The sequence below is a fragment of the Procambarus clarkii genome, chromosome 79 (assembly GCF_040958095.1).
Source record: "Procambarus clarkii isolate CNS0578487 chromosome 79, FALCON_Pclarkii_2.0, whole genome shotgun sequence".
NCBI lineage: Eukaryota > Metazoa > Arthropoda > Malacostraca > Decapoda > Cambaridae > Procambarus > Procambarus clarkii.
Window position 1 is genome coordinate 23281666 of NC_091228.1, and position 19410 is coordinate 23301075.

The window sequence follows — 19410 nt, forward strand, 5'->3', positions numbered from 1 at the left end:
CCCGTCAATGGGATGAACTGTGAAAGGGCGGACACCCCCTTACGAGAAGCCTACCAACAAGCAGAGCGAACACCACACCTACCAGATGTCGCCGGTTCCGAAGACTGTACCGGCTCAGAAACTGGCACCACTGGCAGGATGCGGGAGGCCGAAAACCTTTCGAAGGAAGGGACCGAAGAACCCAAGGGAACCTGGAACCGAACCTGGGTAGGAGCCGATGCTATATCAAACTTGTACAGGAAAGTTAGATAATAAAACCCCACCCCCAGTAACAACAAGCCCCGCTCAGAGGGTACCAACACCCAAGCAGGGTCAAATGGGGGCCCAAACCCCACCAAGCCAGCCCCTCCCCCGCCTCAGGAACCTCCACACCAGGACCCGGGGCCGGGCCGTCCTCCTAACTCTCTGCCTCAAAAGAAAAAGCAGAGTCCACTGGAAAAGCAGGAAAGAAGGGGGGGGGGGGGGCCCACTGGTCAGACCCAGAAGCATCGGCTAGAGTAACAGGCTCAAATGACTCCATCGCAACACCAGATGGGCATCCCCCGAAACTGCCCGAGTCTCACCACCAACTAAACCCTGCCTTGACTCCAAAAACATCAGATGCTTCGGAGCCGGGTGCAGGGGGGGGGGAAGAGGACGAACAAAAGCAAGGGAAGGACAAGGTCAAGGGACGAAACCAAAGTCGAGGCAACTAATGCCCCCCCCCCCCAAGTCCGGGTCTCTATAACGAAAATGGGGCAGCCTCGGGGCATCTGTGTGAGCAACCAAGTGCCATACAGCAATCTAAAACTCGCGTGTAACGCCAAAGCTTCCTGCACCCAAAATTCAAGACAGTGGATTTGGTAAACTGAAGTACAAGCAAAGAACTCCATTCGCAGCCCTCCGGGTCGAAGGTGTGATTGCCACCCTGAGACAAGGGGACAGAGCAACCTTCAAACTCACACAAAGTGAGATAGAACCCAGGGGATGTATCCATTGGATGATTGAGCCCCAGTGGGGTTTTCCAAGGCCTGTAGACGCTCTGCTAAGGGAAGCCCAGGCAAGGTACTGTTAATTGGCACCCCAAACTACCAAGCAAACTACTAATTGATGAACCCATGTGACGTGTACACTCACTGGGACCTAGTGGAGGACCACCAAGAATATAAATAAGGGTCAACAACACCAATGGTCAGAACCCCCACCAGGCAGCAAACAAAAATATAAGAAAAACCCTGAAAGAGTACAATGTCTCCAGGCGGAACAGAGCCAGCCGCTATGTTATGGTGAAAACTTGCTACATAGCACCTTGCATACTACCAGTGACGAAACTACCCCTACCCAGAGGCAGACAGACACATGAAACACCCAGCTGACTCCAAGTGCTCCAATCTCCGAGCAGCAAAATACCCCATGAAGGTAGGTCCCAAGCGACTTGTGGAAGGTAACCCCCTTCCACAGTAGAACTTACAGGGCACCTAGGGAAGGTAACCCTAAGTGCATGCAGCCCGAGTACTGGTGAAATTACTCTTGGTCCCACACTACCACAAGACCAGACCACACCACGAGGCACAGCACTGGACAATGCCAAGGACCAGAGTCGCACGACCACCAGGTCTCACATCAGTCTCAGAACTGAGGGTGGATAGCCCGCTCGTGAGGTCTGGAGCTCTCTCTTCTCTCCCCCTCCCAGGGGGGAAAGATGTGCAGACAGCGGTGTGGTGATAGTTGTGACATCATGCTTGTTTACTCGTTTTTAGTTTGGAGAGTTCGGCTTTCAGTAGCAAACATTTAACCATATAGGGTTTGTTTTGGTGCGCCCACCTTTCTGGGTGCCTGACCCGGTTGATGGCAGACATAGAATGCTTACAACCACATGGGGGTTTCTACAGGCAATTGCACCTTGTGCCTCTCTGAGGGGGCCAGGTTGTGGCTCGTGGTCCCCGGTAGGCCTAGAGCTCCATTCGCTTGACTGATGCCAGGGTCTAATACATTCATATAAGCCCGGATAGCTCCGGGGAGCTGAAGGGGCTCCCCCCCAAAAATCTCTTTCCATTTGTTGACCAGACTGAAATGATTTATTCAATTAGTTGTGATGAAGAATATACAAGCGAGAAAGTGTTGGGCAAATATTACCATGGTGAAAGTGACCACAATAAATGGCATTACTTAGCGGTTGAAATGCAAGACATGCAGGCACTAGTGTGCTGCACTCAACACCATCATCACTGCACAGCTGACTAAACATACTATTCTCATCAAGGATCTCTAGGAAGCTAGCATTGTATACACTTAAATTATGAAATGTAATTAAACCATATTTAGAATGAGTATGAAAGGTCTCCCTATCAGATTTTTATGACAACTGTCATAAAAAATTATGAGTCCCGGTAGTATAGTCGGGTTTGTTCTCAACTCCCATTCGAGAATTCCTGGCGTGACAGAAATGGCTCGGTGCACTTCCTATCACCTAATGCCTCTTTTCACCTAGCAGTAAGTAGGTACCTCAGGAGTTAGTCAGCTTGTTGTGGGGTTGCATGCTGGGAGGGGGGGGAGGGTCTGTAATTCCACCTCTGGACCTCGATATAAGCCTAACGTGTATAAACACACCCTGACTGCCTGTTCTCTGACACAATGAATTATTATAATAATACTCATTAATACTAGACCTTAAACATGTTTGCAAGTTATATACACTTTAATTGTTTTTTTTCTGGAAAACCTGTTAACCTCTTTGCAGACTGGATATTTTTTTTAGCATGAATAATATTCAAGCAAAAACTTGCTTATACTTAAGTTCATGTGGTAAGTTCACCAAGCAACCAGACACCTTATTTACTCAGTACTCATCTTCTCAGACACTGATACTGTTAACTGGAGGTGCAATTATTTGAAGCCGAGTTTGTTTCCCGGGCAGGACGAGATGTTTAGCCACATTTGCTCGCACTAGTAGCCTCTGTTTACCTAGCAGCATATCAGTACCCAAGAGTTAGGTGACTATTGTCAGTTGAGTCTTGATCTAGACGGACCTCAATGAATGTAACAGACTTGTGTTACCGACACTGGGAAACAGGAAAGCCATGCCAATAAGATAGATCCAATAACACTAATGGAACGGAATTTGTCCCAACATTCCTAACAGAAATAGATATAACTTGACTGCTGATATTTAGTTTATAATTTGTATTGAAAATAAAAGTTGTGGATTTACCAGTATAAGAACCATTTCATATATTTGTGGTTATGCTTTACATGTAACTGAGCTCAATATTTGACAGCAGCCAATAATGCCCTTTGACAGGTATTTGATGCATCATACTGCAAAAAGTTGATCATTCTTTGATTTGGTATGAAAACTCTAATTGATATTTACACTTTATATTTACACAATGGAGAATATACATGCAGGCAAAATGTGGTGGTGCCACGAGGGATCTCTTCACATGTGCGTGACACAGCTGAGGAATTTGCGCACGACTCCACTATTCTATATACAAGTAGCACGAGTTCTGTAATAAGTGTGCCCCCCATGGTTGTAATAGCTGTCACTACACTACTCCAATGACAAATTGCCAATAAGAAAACTGACCAGTTTTTTTACAGTACAAAAATATATATTTTTAACATTAAAGTGAACTCACGAACATGATGTATCTCTGTATAATCCCATACAATAACGTTGTGTGTGTATTTGCAGACATAACAAGATACACACAAATATATACACTTGCAGCCTTCCTGCGCATCATTGCAGCTTTAACTATTAAGTAATATTTAAGACAACAAATCATTTAATTGTGCATCAGTCAACTGTCTATAGAGAAACCTATTAACTTGACCTTTAATAGCAATATATTCAATCTTTTGAAAACTGTGTCAGTTTACAGATACATAAATTAGGAGTACCAGACCAGTGTACAGTGAGCCAGACTGTACCAGACCAGTGTACAGTGAGCCAGACTGTACCAGACCAGTATACAGTGAGCGAGACTGTACCAGACCAGTGTACAGTGAGCCAGACTGTACCAGACCAGTGTACAGTGAGCCAGACTGTACCAGACCAGTGTACAGTGAGCGAGACTGTACCAGACCAGTGTACAGTGAGCCAGACTGTACCAGACCAGTGTACAGTGAGCGAGACTGTACCAGACCAGTGTACAGTGAGCGAGACTGTACCAGACCAGTGTACAGTGAGCCAGACTGTACCAGACCAGTGTACAGTGAGCCAGACTGTACCAGACCAGTGTACAGTGAGCCAGACTGTACCAGACCAGTGTACAGTGAGCCAGACTGTACCAGACCAGTGTACAGTGAGCCAGACTGTACCAGACCAGTGTACAGTGAGCGAGACTGTACCAGACCAGTGTACAGTGAGCCAGACTGTACCAGACCAGTGTACAGTGAGCCAGACTGTACCAGACCAGTGTACAGTGAGCCAGACTGTACCAGACCAGTGTACAGTGAGCCAGACTGTACCAGACCAGTGTACAGTGAGCCAGACTGTACCAGACCAGTGTACAGTGAGCCAGACTGTACCAGACCAGTGTACAGTGAGCGAGACTGTACCAGACCAGTGTACAGTGAGCCAGACTGTACCAGACCAGTGTACAGTGAGCCAGACTGTACCAGACCAGTGTACAGTGAGCTAGACTGTACCAGACCAGTGTACAGTGAGCCAGACTGTACCAGACCAGTGTACAGTGAGCCAGACTGTACCAGACCAGTGTACAGTGAGCCAGACTGTACCAGACCAGTGTACAGTGAGCCAGACTGTACCAGACCAGTGTACAGTGAGCCAGACTGTACCAGACCAGTGTACAGTGAGCCAGACTGTACCAGACCAGTATACAGTGAGCCAGACTGTACCAGACCAGTATACAGTGAGCCAGACTGTACCAGACCAGTGTACCACGAACAAGACTGAACAGACTGCATGCTTCATCTCTTCCTTGTGCACAAGCCAAAAAGAATCTTTCTATGTTCAAGATAAAACCCGTTAAATACTGTACTGTAGTTAAACTCTCTTACATTTACCAATGAAAAATAATAATTTAGAAGACAGGAATACAATAGATACATATAATAATTACACCATGAAAAGTGGCATATTTCAATGGAAAAGATTGTGCATGACTTCCACCCCTTTATGCTAGAACACAACATAAAGATAATCCAGGCCAAATATACAAAATTTAATAAAAATCACTAAAAAGGATTGTACAGTGCGCACAAACTTGCTGCTAAACATTTCACATGAATTCTTTTACAATTCTCTAATTATTTTACATAAATATTTACGAGGTTATTTACGATCCAACTTAAATTGATTGGAAAGGAAGAATTTCTTAAAGTTATTCAATTATTATTTACAAAATGATTGGGAGATCAATAAAAGATTTATTAATATTATCCTTCTGACCACACCTTACAGTATGGCAGTCTTGTATAGCACTGTCACACTATATGGCAGTGTTATATAAGGTGGCAATGTTAGAGTTGCCACACCATATAGTGTGACAGTCCTGTACAACACTGCCACACCATATAGTGTGACAGTCCTGTACAACACTGCCACACCATATAGTGTGACAGTCCTGTACAGCACTGCCACACCATATAGTGTGACAGTCCTGTACAGCACTGCCACACCATATAGGGTGACAGTCCTGTACAACACTGCCACACCATATAGTGTGACAGTCCTGTACAGCACTGCCACACCATATAGGGTGACAGTCCTGTACAACACTGCCACACCATATAGTGTGACAGTCCTGTACAGCACTGCCAGACCATATAGTGTGACAGTCCTGTACAGCACTGCCAGACCATATAGTGTGACAGTCCTGTACAGCACTGCCACACCATATAGTGTGCCAGTCCTGTACAACACTGCCACACCATATAGTGTGACAGTCCTGTACAACACTGCCACACCATATAGTGTGACAGTCCTGTACAACACTGCCACACCATATAGTGTGACAGTCCTGTACAACACTGCCACACCATATAGTGTGACAGTCCTGTACAACACTGCCACACCATATAGTGTGACAAAACTGTCAGTCGTGAGGTCCAAGAGCATTTCACTCCTTTTCTTATGTTTTAAAAGAAGTAACTCCTCATAAGGTTGAATATACATCTTTACCAGGCAATACATACACACAACTCATCATCTATCATCAGTATACATGGTCAAGTAATACATTATCTATGATCAGTATACATGATCATCTATGATCCGTATACATGATCATCTATGATCCGTATACATGATCATCTATGATCAGTATACATGATTATCTATGATCAGTATACATGATCATCTTTGATCAGTATACATGATCAACAAATAATAAAGGCAAGGTGTAGTGTATCTGGTACTATGTTGTACTCTGTATTAAAAACTGACTAACAATATTTTTCTTAGGCAAAAGGAAATCAACATTGATTGGTATAAAAAAAAAAATAAAAAAAGATGATGATCAAGATATTCAATAAATCATAACAAAAATATATCCCAACTTATCACGGTAAGTCAACCATCAGAGTAGTTATTTTAATCCTTTTAAATCTTCTTTGATTCTCCACTGCATCAGTTTCATGCAGGTGAGAGCGTCCTCAGCACTGTCGTGGCCTGAAACTGTAAGGCAACAAGGATTACTAAATATTGTCACAGGCTGCACAATTAATGGCCCAAAATGCTGTGGCTTTTGTTTTGGCTTTAGTCATAGTATATATACCAGCTCTATCTATAATCCAACATTATGTATCTAACTTAACCCTCAAACCGCTAGGGGCCCAAATGGAATTCACACCCACAGGCGCAACAAAAAAAAAAAAAATCCAAAAAATTCTTTCGTCTTATAGAAGTGTTCATTTTTGTTCCCTGATCACGGAAAAAATAACAAAAAAATCGTAGGTGGCATATTTTAGCCGCAATAGGGTAGGGAAGTGTGGCAAAAAACCAGCGTTGAATGTAATGAAACGCCATTTTCTGGGTGAGTCCCGGAGGCTCCCCGGAGCTATCCCAGGCTGATATGCTAATGTCAGACTTTGGCATCAGTCATGTGTATGGAGTTCTTAGGCCTACCGGGGACCATGGCCAGAACCGGGCCCCCTCAGAGAGGCAAGGGGAGCAATGGCCTATAGAAGCCCCCGTGTAGTTGGAAGCATTCTATGTCTGCCATCGACCGGAACAGGCACCCAGAAAGGTAAGCGCCCCAAAACAAACCCCTATTCTGGTGAAAATTGCTACCTAAAACCGAACTAGTGGATAGAACTCCCCAACCGAAAACAAGCAAACTAGTGTGACGTCACACACTGCCGCGCCGCTGTCTGCGCAGCTCCCCCCTCCCCGGGAGGGGGAAGGGGGAGCCCCAGACCCCCCGCGCAGGCTACCCACACCTCAGTTCTTGAGGCTGGATGTCAAAAACGCGAAAAACCGCCGACCGGAGGGAGGGAGGGATGCCGGGGAGCCTCTGGGACTCACCCAGAAAATGGCGTTTCATTACATTCAACGCTGGTTTTCTGGGGGGAGCCCCGTCGGCTCCCCGGAGCTAACTACCCACAGACAGAAAAAGAGGGACTTACCCGGGAGGCGGTCGTCGCTCACCCCTCAACTCGAAGCCGAGACAACTGGCTGCAACCGCCGACCCAAAGCAACACAGGCCCGACGAGGCCCAGGGACATTCACAAGGTAACGAGCAGCCAGGACCCTGTTCGACCGCCAAAATCCCCGCGCCCGAATATCAGACCAAGACATATTCCCAAAGACGGCAGCAAGAGCCGCGAACTTACGAACGTCATGGGCACGGGGATAGACCGCAGGCTGGCTGGACCTAATAACCCTGCGGACGACCTGAGAGACCCGAACCCGCGAACAGGGAAGAAGGGAAACCGGATCAACCCACAGCGCGTCCCCGGACACAGAAGCTGTGGCGCGCAAATAACGGCGAAGCGCCGCAACCGGACACAAAACATGATGCACCCCCGGCCTGACCAACCAAGCATCAACCACCCATGGACCCCTCCGGAACGCAGCAGTCTCATTCTTCGCCAGAAAAGAAGGAGACGGCTGCAAACGAACAAAACTATCACCACGACCAAAAGAGCAGAAACCCCTGCGCCGGAGGAGAGCATGAAGCTCCCCTACCCGACCCCCAGAGGCCAAAGCCAACAAGAAAAGTGCCTTGGAAAAACAATCCTGGACCGAAGGGGCCACAACGAAACGAGGAGATGAAAGGAAAGCGAGCACTCTGTCCAAAGACCAGGACGGCTCAGGCGACGCATGAGCAGGCCGGAGGTGAAACAATGCACGAGACAGCTTGCGAAACGGCGCAGACGTTACATCGATACCGAAAGCAAGCTGAAGCGGCTCCGCCAGCGCCGCACGATACGAAGCGACAGTGTTAGGCATAAGATGACGGTCCTGAAACAACCACGAGAGGAAGGACAAGACCACCCGAACAGACAAGGAGCTAACACGACGAAGACGCAAAAAGAAACGGAAGGACCGCCAGGAAACTTCATACTGCCGCCGAGAAGAAGCCCTCAGGTGGGACACCAACAAGGAGGCCACCTGATCACCATAGAGATGATGATAGACTCGAGTCAAAAAAACCATACGCGAAGACTCGAGGAGAAGATCGAACCAGCTACGTGACGTACCGGCCCGATCTGCTGAAAGAGGCGGAGCCGCGGGAAAACCCTCGGGTTCGGACACCGAGCAACCAGCGCCTGAAACCAAGGCTGCGCCGGCCACCAAGGGGCCAGAAGGACAACTCTCCCCCGGTAAGTCTCTAAGCGAGTCAGGACCTGGAGCAACAGCCGAACCGGGGGAAAGAGGTACAGGAACCCCCACCTCGACCAGTCTAGCCGAAAGGCATCGACCCCGACGGCCTCGCAATCGGGGAAGGGCGCCGCATAAACAGGAAGACGCCGCGACCACGCCGACGCGAAGAGGTCCACTTCGGGGCGCCCGAACGTCTGGCAAAGCCAACGGAAGGACTCGTCGTCGACCATCCACTCCGTGGAGAGGGGAACGAAGCGAGACAGGGCATCGGCCAAGACGTTGGACACGCCCCGTACGTGAACCGCCAGGAGAGCCAAACCCCGAGAACTCAGCAGACGAGTCACCCGAAGCGACCAACCCCAAAGAGACAAGGACCGCATCGAACCCCCGTGGTTCAGGCAATGAACCACTGGAGAGCTCCAGACCCTCCTCCCCTCGCTGGCTATCCACCCCCATTTCAGAGGCTGGATGTCAAAACCACTAAAACTGCCAACCGGAGGGAGGGAGGGAAGGTTGTGGGAAGCCTCTGGGTCTCACCCAGAAAATGGCATTTCAGTGACATTTTCAGTGGCATTTTCACCTAGAAAATGGCATTCAATGCTGGTTTTTGAGGGAAGCCCCTTCAGTTCCCCAGAGCTAGTTAACCAAAGATAAAACAAAAGGGACTTACCAGGGAAGCAGTTGCCACTCGCTCCTCAACTTGAAGTCGAGACAACTGGCTGCATCCCCTGGCCCAATGCGACACACGCCCGACTAGGGCCAGGAACATTAACTAGGTAGCGAGCGGCCAGGACCCTGTTCGACCTCCAAAAACCCCTGTGTCTGAATGTCAGCCCAAGACATATTACCAAAGACGGCAGTCTATGCAGCAAACTTACGATTGTCATGGGCACGAGGATAGACTACAGGCTGGCTGGACCAAATAATCCTGCAGACGACCTGGGACATCCTAACCCCTGGAACAGGGAAGAGGAGAAACTGGGTCAGCCCAAAATGCGTCCCCGGTCATCGAGGCCGTGGCGCCCATGTAACGCCGAAGAGCCGCAACCGGTTACAACACATGATGCATCCCCGGCCGAACCACCTAAGCATCAACAACCCAAGGATCCCTCCGGATCGGGGAAGGGCGCCGCATAAACAGGAAGACGCCGCGACCACGCCGACGCGAAGAGGTCCACTTCGGGGCGCCCGAACGTCTGGCAAAGCCAACGGAAGGACTCGTCGTCGACCATCCACTCCGTGGAGAGGGGAACGAAGCGAGACAGGGCGTCGGCCAAGACGTTGGACACGCCCCGTACGTGAACCGCCAGGAGAGCCAAACCCCGAGAACTCAGCAGACGAGTCACCCGAAGCGACCAACCCCAAAGAGACAAGGACCGCATCGAACCCCCGTGGTTCAGGCAATGAACCACTGGAGAGCAGTCCGAATGGAGCCGAATCGTCGATCCGCGGGCCACCCGAATCCTCCCCAGAGCAAACCACACCGCCGCGAACTCCCGCACCGTACTGTGAGCTCGACGGAAGGACGGATCCCAACGCCCCTGGCCGGCCTGGTGAGCACTGGTCACAAAACCCCAGCCGAGAGACGACGCATCCGTGTACACATCGAGCGAGGGCTCGGGTAGGCGCCAAGACACTGAACCCCGAAAAACCCGAAGAGGAAGCCGGTGACGCAGCAACCGACGCAAGTCCCCCGGGGGTCGAACTCTGCGATCGCGAGAGAGGCGGAAGGGGGAACCCCGAAGGAACCAGAACAGCCGTCGAAGCCAAACCCGACCCGGCGGGTAGACCACCATCGCGAAGTTCAGGCTCCCGCACAGCCCCTCGAGCAACCGCCGGGTGACCCGAGGGCCCTCCAGAAACAGACGAAGGCGGGACCGCAGCCGCAGGAGAGACTCCGGAGGGAGAGACAAAGAGGCGGTTCGAGAGTCCCACACGAGACCCAGCCAAGTCCGAACCTGAGAGGGAACCAGATGGGACTTCCTCCAGTTCACCAAGAACCCGAACCCGGCGAGCTGGGAAAGAACCAAATCCCTGGCTAGCAAGCAAGCTGACTGGCTGGGAGCCCAAACCAGCCAGTCGTCGAGGTAGGCCAACACCCGAACACCTAGGAGACGCAAACGAGCCACCACAACCCGTGTAAGGCGTGTGAACACGCGAGGTGCCAGGTTCAACCCGAACGGGAGACAACGAAAGCAGTAACTCAGACGCCCCACTACAAAACCGAGCCAGTTCCTGAACCGCGGATGAATCGGGACATGCCAATAAGCGTCCCGGAGGTCCAGGGACACCATCCAAGCTCCCGGCTCCAAGAGGAGACGAACCTGAGACAGCGTAGTCATCCGAAAGGAGGGGCAATGAACCCAGGGGTTCAGACGGGACAAGTCCAGAATGAACCGCAGGTTCATTCCTGAGGGCAAACCCATCTGAGGGACGACATCGTTTCGACGACGCCCAAGCGTACCCACTCCAAGACGACTCGACAGAGCGCAGGGGAAGAAGCCTGCCCTGCCAGCCCCGACCCCCCAAAGGGGGAAGGGGCCACCCAACGCCACCGCAGGCCGCGAGACACGACCCGAAAGGCCCACGAATCGTGGGACCAGGCGCGGGCCAACAGCGCAAGTCGCCCCCCCATCGCCCCGTCAAGGGGGCAAACCACGAAAGGGCCGGCGACCCTTACGAGACCCAGAACCCCGCACAGCGCGAACACCGCGCCGACCAGACGAGGGAGGGTCCGCAGGAGGAGCCAACCCCAAACCTGACACCAGAGGCCTACCACGACGAGAGGAACCCCAAGCCCTGGCACGACCTTTCCGGGAAGACCCACCCCGGGCCCCCCGGAAAACTAACAAGTCCGACATCGGACGACAAGCCGCCGACGCAGCCTGAATAAACTGCGCCACGGCCGACTCCCCAAACAGGAGAGGACAAAAAGGTGAAGAACGCCTAAGAGCCAGAGCCCAAGCAGATTCCACGGAGGAACCCAGCACCGCCTGCTGACACGCGAGACGGGAAGCATAGAACAGGGAAACCGCATCCCGCAAAATCGGCGTGAACAGCTACAACAAGGCAGCCGACGAACGCGCAGCCGAGGACAAGGTGCCGGACCCCGGGACGGACCCAAGCATCCCCACATCCTCCACGAGCCAATCCGAAGACAGCTCTAGGAGGGAAAAGAACCGCAAGGCCGAACACAAAAGGCCCCGGGCGCGCAAGTCCTCCGCCACGAGCGCCGCCGAAAGGGAGGGAACCTGCACATGGAGCTGAATAACGCCCACATCGCGGGGAAGGGCAGGGGCAAACAAGCACTCATTCAGGTACTCAAGTTCACCCCCCAGGAAAACCTGAAGCACCGTGGAAGCTTCCCGCCACTCCAGCGTGCGGGAACGACAGAAGGAATGCCAGGAATCCAGACCAAACAAGGGGCAGTCTGCTAGCCAGGACGACTCCGGAACCTCGTAACGGAGCCAGAAAGGGAACGAAGTCCCAAACCTGAACGTGGACGGATCCATTTCCGAGGCATAATCCGGGTCACGCAGGAGGTAAGCTGCAAAGGCCGCTCGCACCACACCAGGTTGGATGCGATAAGCCGAAAACCTCCGGAAGGACGGAACCGACGTACCCGGGGGAACACGGAACCGAACCCGGGGAGGGGCCGACACCAAATCCAACTCGTACGCAGAGGGGGGAAAAGAAAACCCCACTCCTTGTAACAATAAGCCCCGCTCAGTGGGAAGAAAAACCCAGGCGGGGTCCAGCGGGGCCCAAGGCCCCCAAGTCAGCCCCTCCCCAGCCTCGAGGTCCGTCACCACAGGACCCGAGGCCGAGTCCTCTCCCCAAGCCCCGACCCCACAAGACAAGGACGGAGCAGCCGGAAAAGCTGGAGGAAGGGGGGCCCACTGGTCAGACCCTGAAGCTTCGGCCGGGAGATAAGACTCGAATGCCTCTGCCGCCCCCCCGGAAGGGGCAACCCCCGAAGCTGCCCGAGTCTCGAGATCAAGTAACCCCTGCTCCGACCCCGAAACCCTCAGACGCTTCGGGGCCGGAAGCAGGGGCGGGGGACCAGAACGAACAGAAGGGGAAGGACGAGGAGGTGCGGACTGAACCAGGATCGAAGCGACCCCCACCCCCAAGTCCGGGTCTCGAAAAGCAAAGCGGGGCAGCCCCGGGGCATCCGGGGAAGCAACCAACCGAGCGCGTTGCAACAGATGAAACCTAGACTGCAACGCACGTGCCGCCCGTACCCGAATAGAATCATCAGAGGATTGGGTAAATTGAGTCACAAGCAAGCAGCAACACTCACAGGACTCAGGGTCGAAAGTATCACCGACCCAACAGGCAGCGTGGCAGAGGCAAAAACAATGAGGGTCACCCTGAGACAAGGGGACCGAGCAACCCTCAAACTCGCACACAGCGAGTGGGGACTCCGGGGTCACATCCATCGGACCCACGCTCCCCCTAGGGGATTCCCAGGGTCCTGAGCGTTTACTTTAAGAGGACTCGCGCTCAGGTAGTCCCAGGCAGGGTACTGCAAACCAGCGCCCAAAACTACCAAGCAAACTTCTAAAGCTGAACCCCAGGGACGTGTACACTCACGGGGACCTAGCAGGGGGTGCCACCGAGGAGAACAGTGGAAGGGCAAAAACAAACTGAATAAAATGACAGAACCCCCCACCAGGCAAAAACAAAAAGAAAAACAAAACCCCGCAAGAGGACAGCGAACCCCAAGGAACAGAGCCGGCCGCGATGTCGGGAAATACAAGCTGAGCAGCACCCTGCGCCCCTACCAGTGCAAACTGCCTCTTACCTGCCGGTAACAAGGGAGAACAGAACACCCAAGAGCCCAACAGGCGGCCGAAAAACCGAAAGGTAAAACGGACCAGCAGAGGCAGACCCCGAGGAGCCTGTGGAAGGTGGCCCCAAGCCCCAAGGGCAGTACTTACAGGGCACCTAGGGAAGGCAGCCCTAGGCGCATGCAGCCCGAGTACTGAAGATAACTCCTGGCTCTCGCACCCACAAAACTAACACCACACGCAAAGCACAGTGCAGTAGCGACACCGGAGCCAGAGCACACGACCATCGCCTATAGCATCAGCCTCAAGAACTGAGGTGTGGGTAGCCGGCACGGGGGGTCTGGGGCTCCCCCTTCCCCCTCCCGGGGAGGGGGGAGCTGCGCAGACAGCGGCGCGGCAGTGTGTGACGTCACACTAGTTTGCTTGTTTTCGGTTGGGGAGTTCTATCCACTAGTTCGGTTTTAGGTAGCAATTTTCACCAGAATAGGGGTTTGTTTTGGGGCGCTTACCTTTCTGAGTGCCTGTTCCGGTCGATGGCAGACATAGAATGCTTCCAACTACACGGGGGCTTCTATAGGCCATTGCTCCCCTTGCCTCTCTGAGGGGGCCCGGTTCTGGCCGTGGTCCCCGGTAGGCCTAAGAACTCCATACACATGACTGATGCCAAAGTCTGACATTAACATATCAGCCTGGGATAGCTCCGGGGAGCCGACAGGGCTCCCCCCAGAAAAGGGGCGTTGGCAGAGCCTTCGCCAGACGAGGTCTACTCCGCCCGAGCTGTCAGACAGCAGTTGCCACAAATATATTATTACCTAATTATTTCAATGTCTCTGATTGATTTTTTCTTAGTTTTTTTGCAGTAATATTATTCCATACAGTGAATTGTGGTATATTTATATTATAAAATGTGTGAACCATCGCTGTACTCAAAATTATGGTGTGCATATTAGTGATTCAATTATTATGTTCTTAAAACAATAAACAAATAGTTTTGCTGTTGTTACACTATATACACAGGTTATATATAAGTATTTGCATGTTTTGTACACCATAACGAACTACTAAGTTGGTCTTGTGAGTCAAAAGGCAACGAGGAGTGACCGCCAAACACCAGCGAGCCACTCACTGCCACTCCCTCCCTCAACACCTCCTCACTCACCCTCATTCACCTCCCACAATACTCTTTCTGTATTTATTCACTATACACAGACGTTATATATACGTATTTACATGTTTTGTTCACCATAACTGTATATCTAAGCTTGTATGGTGAGTAAAGGCCATAAGACGTAGCTACTCACACAGTCAGCTGATCGGTGGCCGCCCTCAAGGCCAGACGCACTAATATTTGTCCTCCAACAATATTGTTTGTGGTGTTATTACGCTATATACACACATTATATATAAGTATCTACCTGTTTTATTCACCATACCTGAACAAATAAGCTGGTATGGTGCCCAAAGATCATAGTGGCCACCAGTAAACAACACGCCAAGTCGTGCAGATGACGCTCCTCCCTCACCAAAATGGCGGCTCTCAACCTACTCCTCTCTCTGTTATCTCACACTATACACACGTTATATATAAGTATCTACATTTGTGTTCACCATATCGAACCACTAAGCTGGTATGGTGAGTGCAGTCAATAAATGGTGGCCACACACAGTCAGAAAACGACGCCACAACCCTCCCTCCCACAGCATTACTCCTCCCTCCATGGAGCACAGCGCTAAATATCACCACAATCCTGCTATTATCAGAATCCTGGTCAGTTTTATCACAGTCAGGGGGCTTCAGTAATACTATCACTGCTAAATAATAGCAGTATCATTTATATTATGGTATTTGTAGGTGATGCTGTGGTCACATGCTAAACAGCGGTGCTGTGAGCTCGTGCTGCGTGCGCCAGCCTTGGTGGCTTGCTCAATACTGACGCTGTAACACCCAAGAATGTTGGCCTGGATTTTTTTTCTAGGTGGCATCTGGCAACTATCGGTCGTGGCTGTACTATAGCTGCTCCTATCCCAGGTGGGGCGTTTAAATTATAGCGCTAGACACGAAATCATATATAAATGATGTGCGCGGTTTCGGTTTTGTCACTGATATCATTTATATATGATATGCGCGGTTTGAGGGTTAATATGTATTTATGTACTTTTACCTAAATAAACTATTTATTAATTTATTTATAATAATTAAAAGGATCACCAAGCCGGCAAGATTACTTAACATCTGGGAGCAATATATATACAGTACAGTATATTCAAAGGGTTCTATGAATCACTGATGATCTCAATATGAGAGCAATACACCAGCATTAAATATAATTAAACACCACTTTCTGGTGGGTCCTTGGTACCAGCTAACTACCCAATTCAATCCATGCCAGGTCCTTTTCAATCAATGTTAGCCTAACAAGTCCCAGAGGCCACAACCCTCTAAAGCAACCTGTCCTCTTACAAAGAATGCCGCATTCCAATCGTATGTATTACATAAGGCCAAAAAACCAGCGTTGAATGTAATGAAATGCTATTTTCTGGACGAGTCCCGGAGGCTCCCAGGAGCTATCCAGGCTGATAGGGATAGTCCTAACTTTTGGCATCTGTCGATGTGGGTGGAATTTTAGGCCTACCGGGGACCACGGCCAGAACCTGGCCCCCTCAAGAGGCACGAGGAGCAATGGCCTATAGAAACGCACATGTGATTTTGGAGCATTCTATATCTGCCATACACTTGGGCAGGCACCCAGAAAGGTAAGCGCCTCAAAACAAACCCCTATTCTGGTGAATCCAACAAAAATAAGAAAACAAGGAGACAGAACTACCCCAAGGGAAAACGAGCAAAAAGCATGACGTCACATGAGCAGCGCCTTATGTCTGCGCAGCTACCCTCTTTCCCAGGAAGGGGAAGGGGGAGCCCCAAACCTCTGCGCCCGCGATCCTCATCTCCAGTTCCGAGGCTGGATATCAAAATACGTGAAAACCGCGGACTGGAGGGAGGGAGAGTTGCCCGGAAGCCTCCGGGACCTAACCAGAAAATGGCATTTCATTACATTCAACACAGGTTTTCTGTGGGGAGCCCCCCTACAGCTCCCTGGAGCTTCATACCCAAAGAGAAGGAAAAGAAAGGGCTGACCCGGGAGGCAGTCGCCACAAACTCTGCAACGCGAAGCTGAGACAACAGGCTGCAACCTGTGACCCAAGGCAACAAGAATGCACAGGAGCAGATACGGGCATAAAGAATGGGCGGCCAAGAACCTGTGCGACCCTTACATCCCTCCACCTATAATGAGCCCTAGACGTCACCAACACAGCAGCGAAAGTTGCAAATGTCCGAACAGCATGGGCGTAAGGACAGACCGCAGGCTGGAATACTTAAAAACTCTGCGGACGATCTGGGAGACCCGAGCCCTGAAACAGGGAACGAGGGGAAACGGATCAACCCAAAGCGCATCCCCAGACACAGTACGCAGGTAGCGGCAAAAAAGCGCAACCGGACAACACAGGACACACCCCCGGCTGAACCAATCAAGCATCAATAACCCAAGGACCCTTCCGGAAAGCAGCCGTCGCGATCGTCGCCAGAAGGACGGAGAAAGGCTGCAAACGTACAAACCTACCACCAGTACCAAAGAGCAGAAACCTAAACCGAAGGGGCTATCACAAACTGAGAAGATAAGAAGGCACCCTGATCAAGGACCAGGATGGCTCAGGCGACGCATGAGCAGGCTGGAGGTGAAACAAAACATGAGAAAGCGTACAGAACGGGACAGATGTGACATCCACCCTGAACGCAAGCCGGAGCGGATCCGCCAGCGCCACACAAAACTAGGCGACAGTAAGAAACGTCAAATAACTGTAATCCTGAAATCCCAAGAAAAGACAAGACAACCCGATGCGAAAAAGAAGACAACCTACGAAGAGCAAGAAAAAAGGTGCATAGAAACACCAGGAACGTCATACTGTCGCCGAGACGAAGCTCGCAGCTGGGACACCATCAACAAAGCCACCTGATCACCACAGAGATAGTGATACCCGCATCAAAATACCAGTTGCGAAGAACCGAGGAGAAGGCCGAACCAGTCACGTACAGGACCAATCCGACCTGCCGAAAGAGGCGGAGCCGTGGGAAAACGCCCCGGGTGGGACACCTATCAAGCAGCGTCTGAAAATAAAGCTGGGCCGGCCACCAAGGGCCAATGAGGACTACTCTCGTGGGAAGGGCTCTAACAGAGCCAGAAACCGAAGCAACAGCTGGACCGGGAGAAGAGGAATAGGTACCCCCAAATCGAACAGTCCTGCCGAAAGGCATCCACCGTGAACGCCTCGCAGGCGGGTAAGGGCGCCACATAGAATGGCGACGCCTAGACCACGCCGACTCGAAGACGACCATGGCCAGGAGTTCATACGTCCGGCAGAGCCAATGAAACGAGTCGGCGACGACTGGCCAATCCGCGAACAGAGGAATGAACCGAGACAGCTGTCCGCCAGGACGTAGGACACACCCCGGACATGAACCTCATGGTTAGCCAAACCCCGAGAATCCAGCAAACGAGCCACTCTAAGGGACCCCAAAGGTTAAACACCTAAGAGAAACCCTGTGGTTCCGGCAAAGAACCGCCAGAGAATAGTCCGAATGGAGCCGAATTTTAGAGCACCGAGTGACCCGAACCCTCCGAAACGCAAACCAAACAGCCACGAACTCCCGAACCGTGCTGTGAGCCCGACGGACGGACAGACCCCACCATCCCCGGCCGACCTGGTGAGCACTGGTCACAAAGCCCCAGCCGAGAGATGACCCATCCGTGAACACATCGAGCGAAGGCTCGGGGAGGTGCCAAGGCACGGAACCCCGAGAACCCCAAAGAGGAAGCTGGTGACACAGCACCAACACAAGATCCCCGAAGGAATGAACCCAACGATTGCAAGAGAGGCGGAAGGGGAGGCTCCGAAGGAACCAAACAGACGCCGAAGCTAAACCCGACCCTGCGGGCAGACCAGCACGTTGAAGTTCAGACTCTCGCACAACTGCTCGAGCAACCGCCGAGCAACCCGGGACCCCCTCATGAACAGCCGAAGGCGGGACCACAGCCGCAGCAACACTTCTGGAGAGAAGGACAAGGAGCGGCCCAAGAGCCCTAAACAAGACCCAGCTAGGTCCGAACCCGGGACGGAAACAGATGGAACGGCCTCCAGATCACCAGGAAACCAAACCCGGTGATCTGGAAAGAACCACACCCCTGGCGAGCAGACAAGCGGACCGACTTGGAGCTCACACCAGCCAGTCGTTGAGGTAGGCCAGACACCGAACCCCAAGCAGACTCAGACAGGGCACCAAGATCTGGTAAAGATGCGTAAATACACCAAGTGCCAATTACAAAATAGCGGCTTGCCGCAACAAAAGCGGCAAGCCTGAAGCCCCACTGCCAACTGTGCCAGTTCCGGAAAACTGGAGAGGAATGTGCCAAGAATTGACATGGAGGTCCAGGGCCACTATCCAGGCACCCGGCCCCAACAGAAGCTGGACAGGAGACAACAGTCCTTTGATGAGGGCATAGAATCCAGGGCGCAGACTGAAGAAGTCCAGAAGAACCGCAGATTCGCCAGGCCCGTGTCTGCATAGAACAGACGGGAACCCCAGAAGGATGGGGCGGATCGACCACGTCCAACGCACCCACTAAGACGACATGACGAAGCGCAGGGGAAGAAGCCCACCCGCCAGCCCTGAACACCCCAAAGGGGGAGAAGCCGTCCGCCACCGCCACCAGAGGCCGGAAGACAACCAAAAGAGCCCACTAACAGCAGGACCATGCGAGAGTCAACAGAGCAAGCTGCTCCCCC

At 51.8% G+C, this 19410-nt stretch overlaps 1 protein-coding gene across 1 annotated transcript in view; it reads right to left on the minus strand.

Annotated features, from left to right (window-relative positions):
• Window positions 1-2590: 2590 nt before the first annotated feature.
• Window positions 2591-19410, minus strand: part of LOC138357610 (serine-rich adhesin for platelets-like) — a 159563-nt gene continuing 142743 nt past the window's right edge. The window contains 1 exon segment of the mRNA XM_069314602.1: window positions 2591-6625. Coding sequence (XP_069170703.1) covers window positions 6537-6625 — 89 coding nt within the window. The 3' untranslated portion in view covers window positions 2591-6536.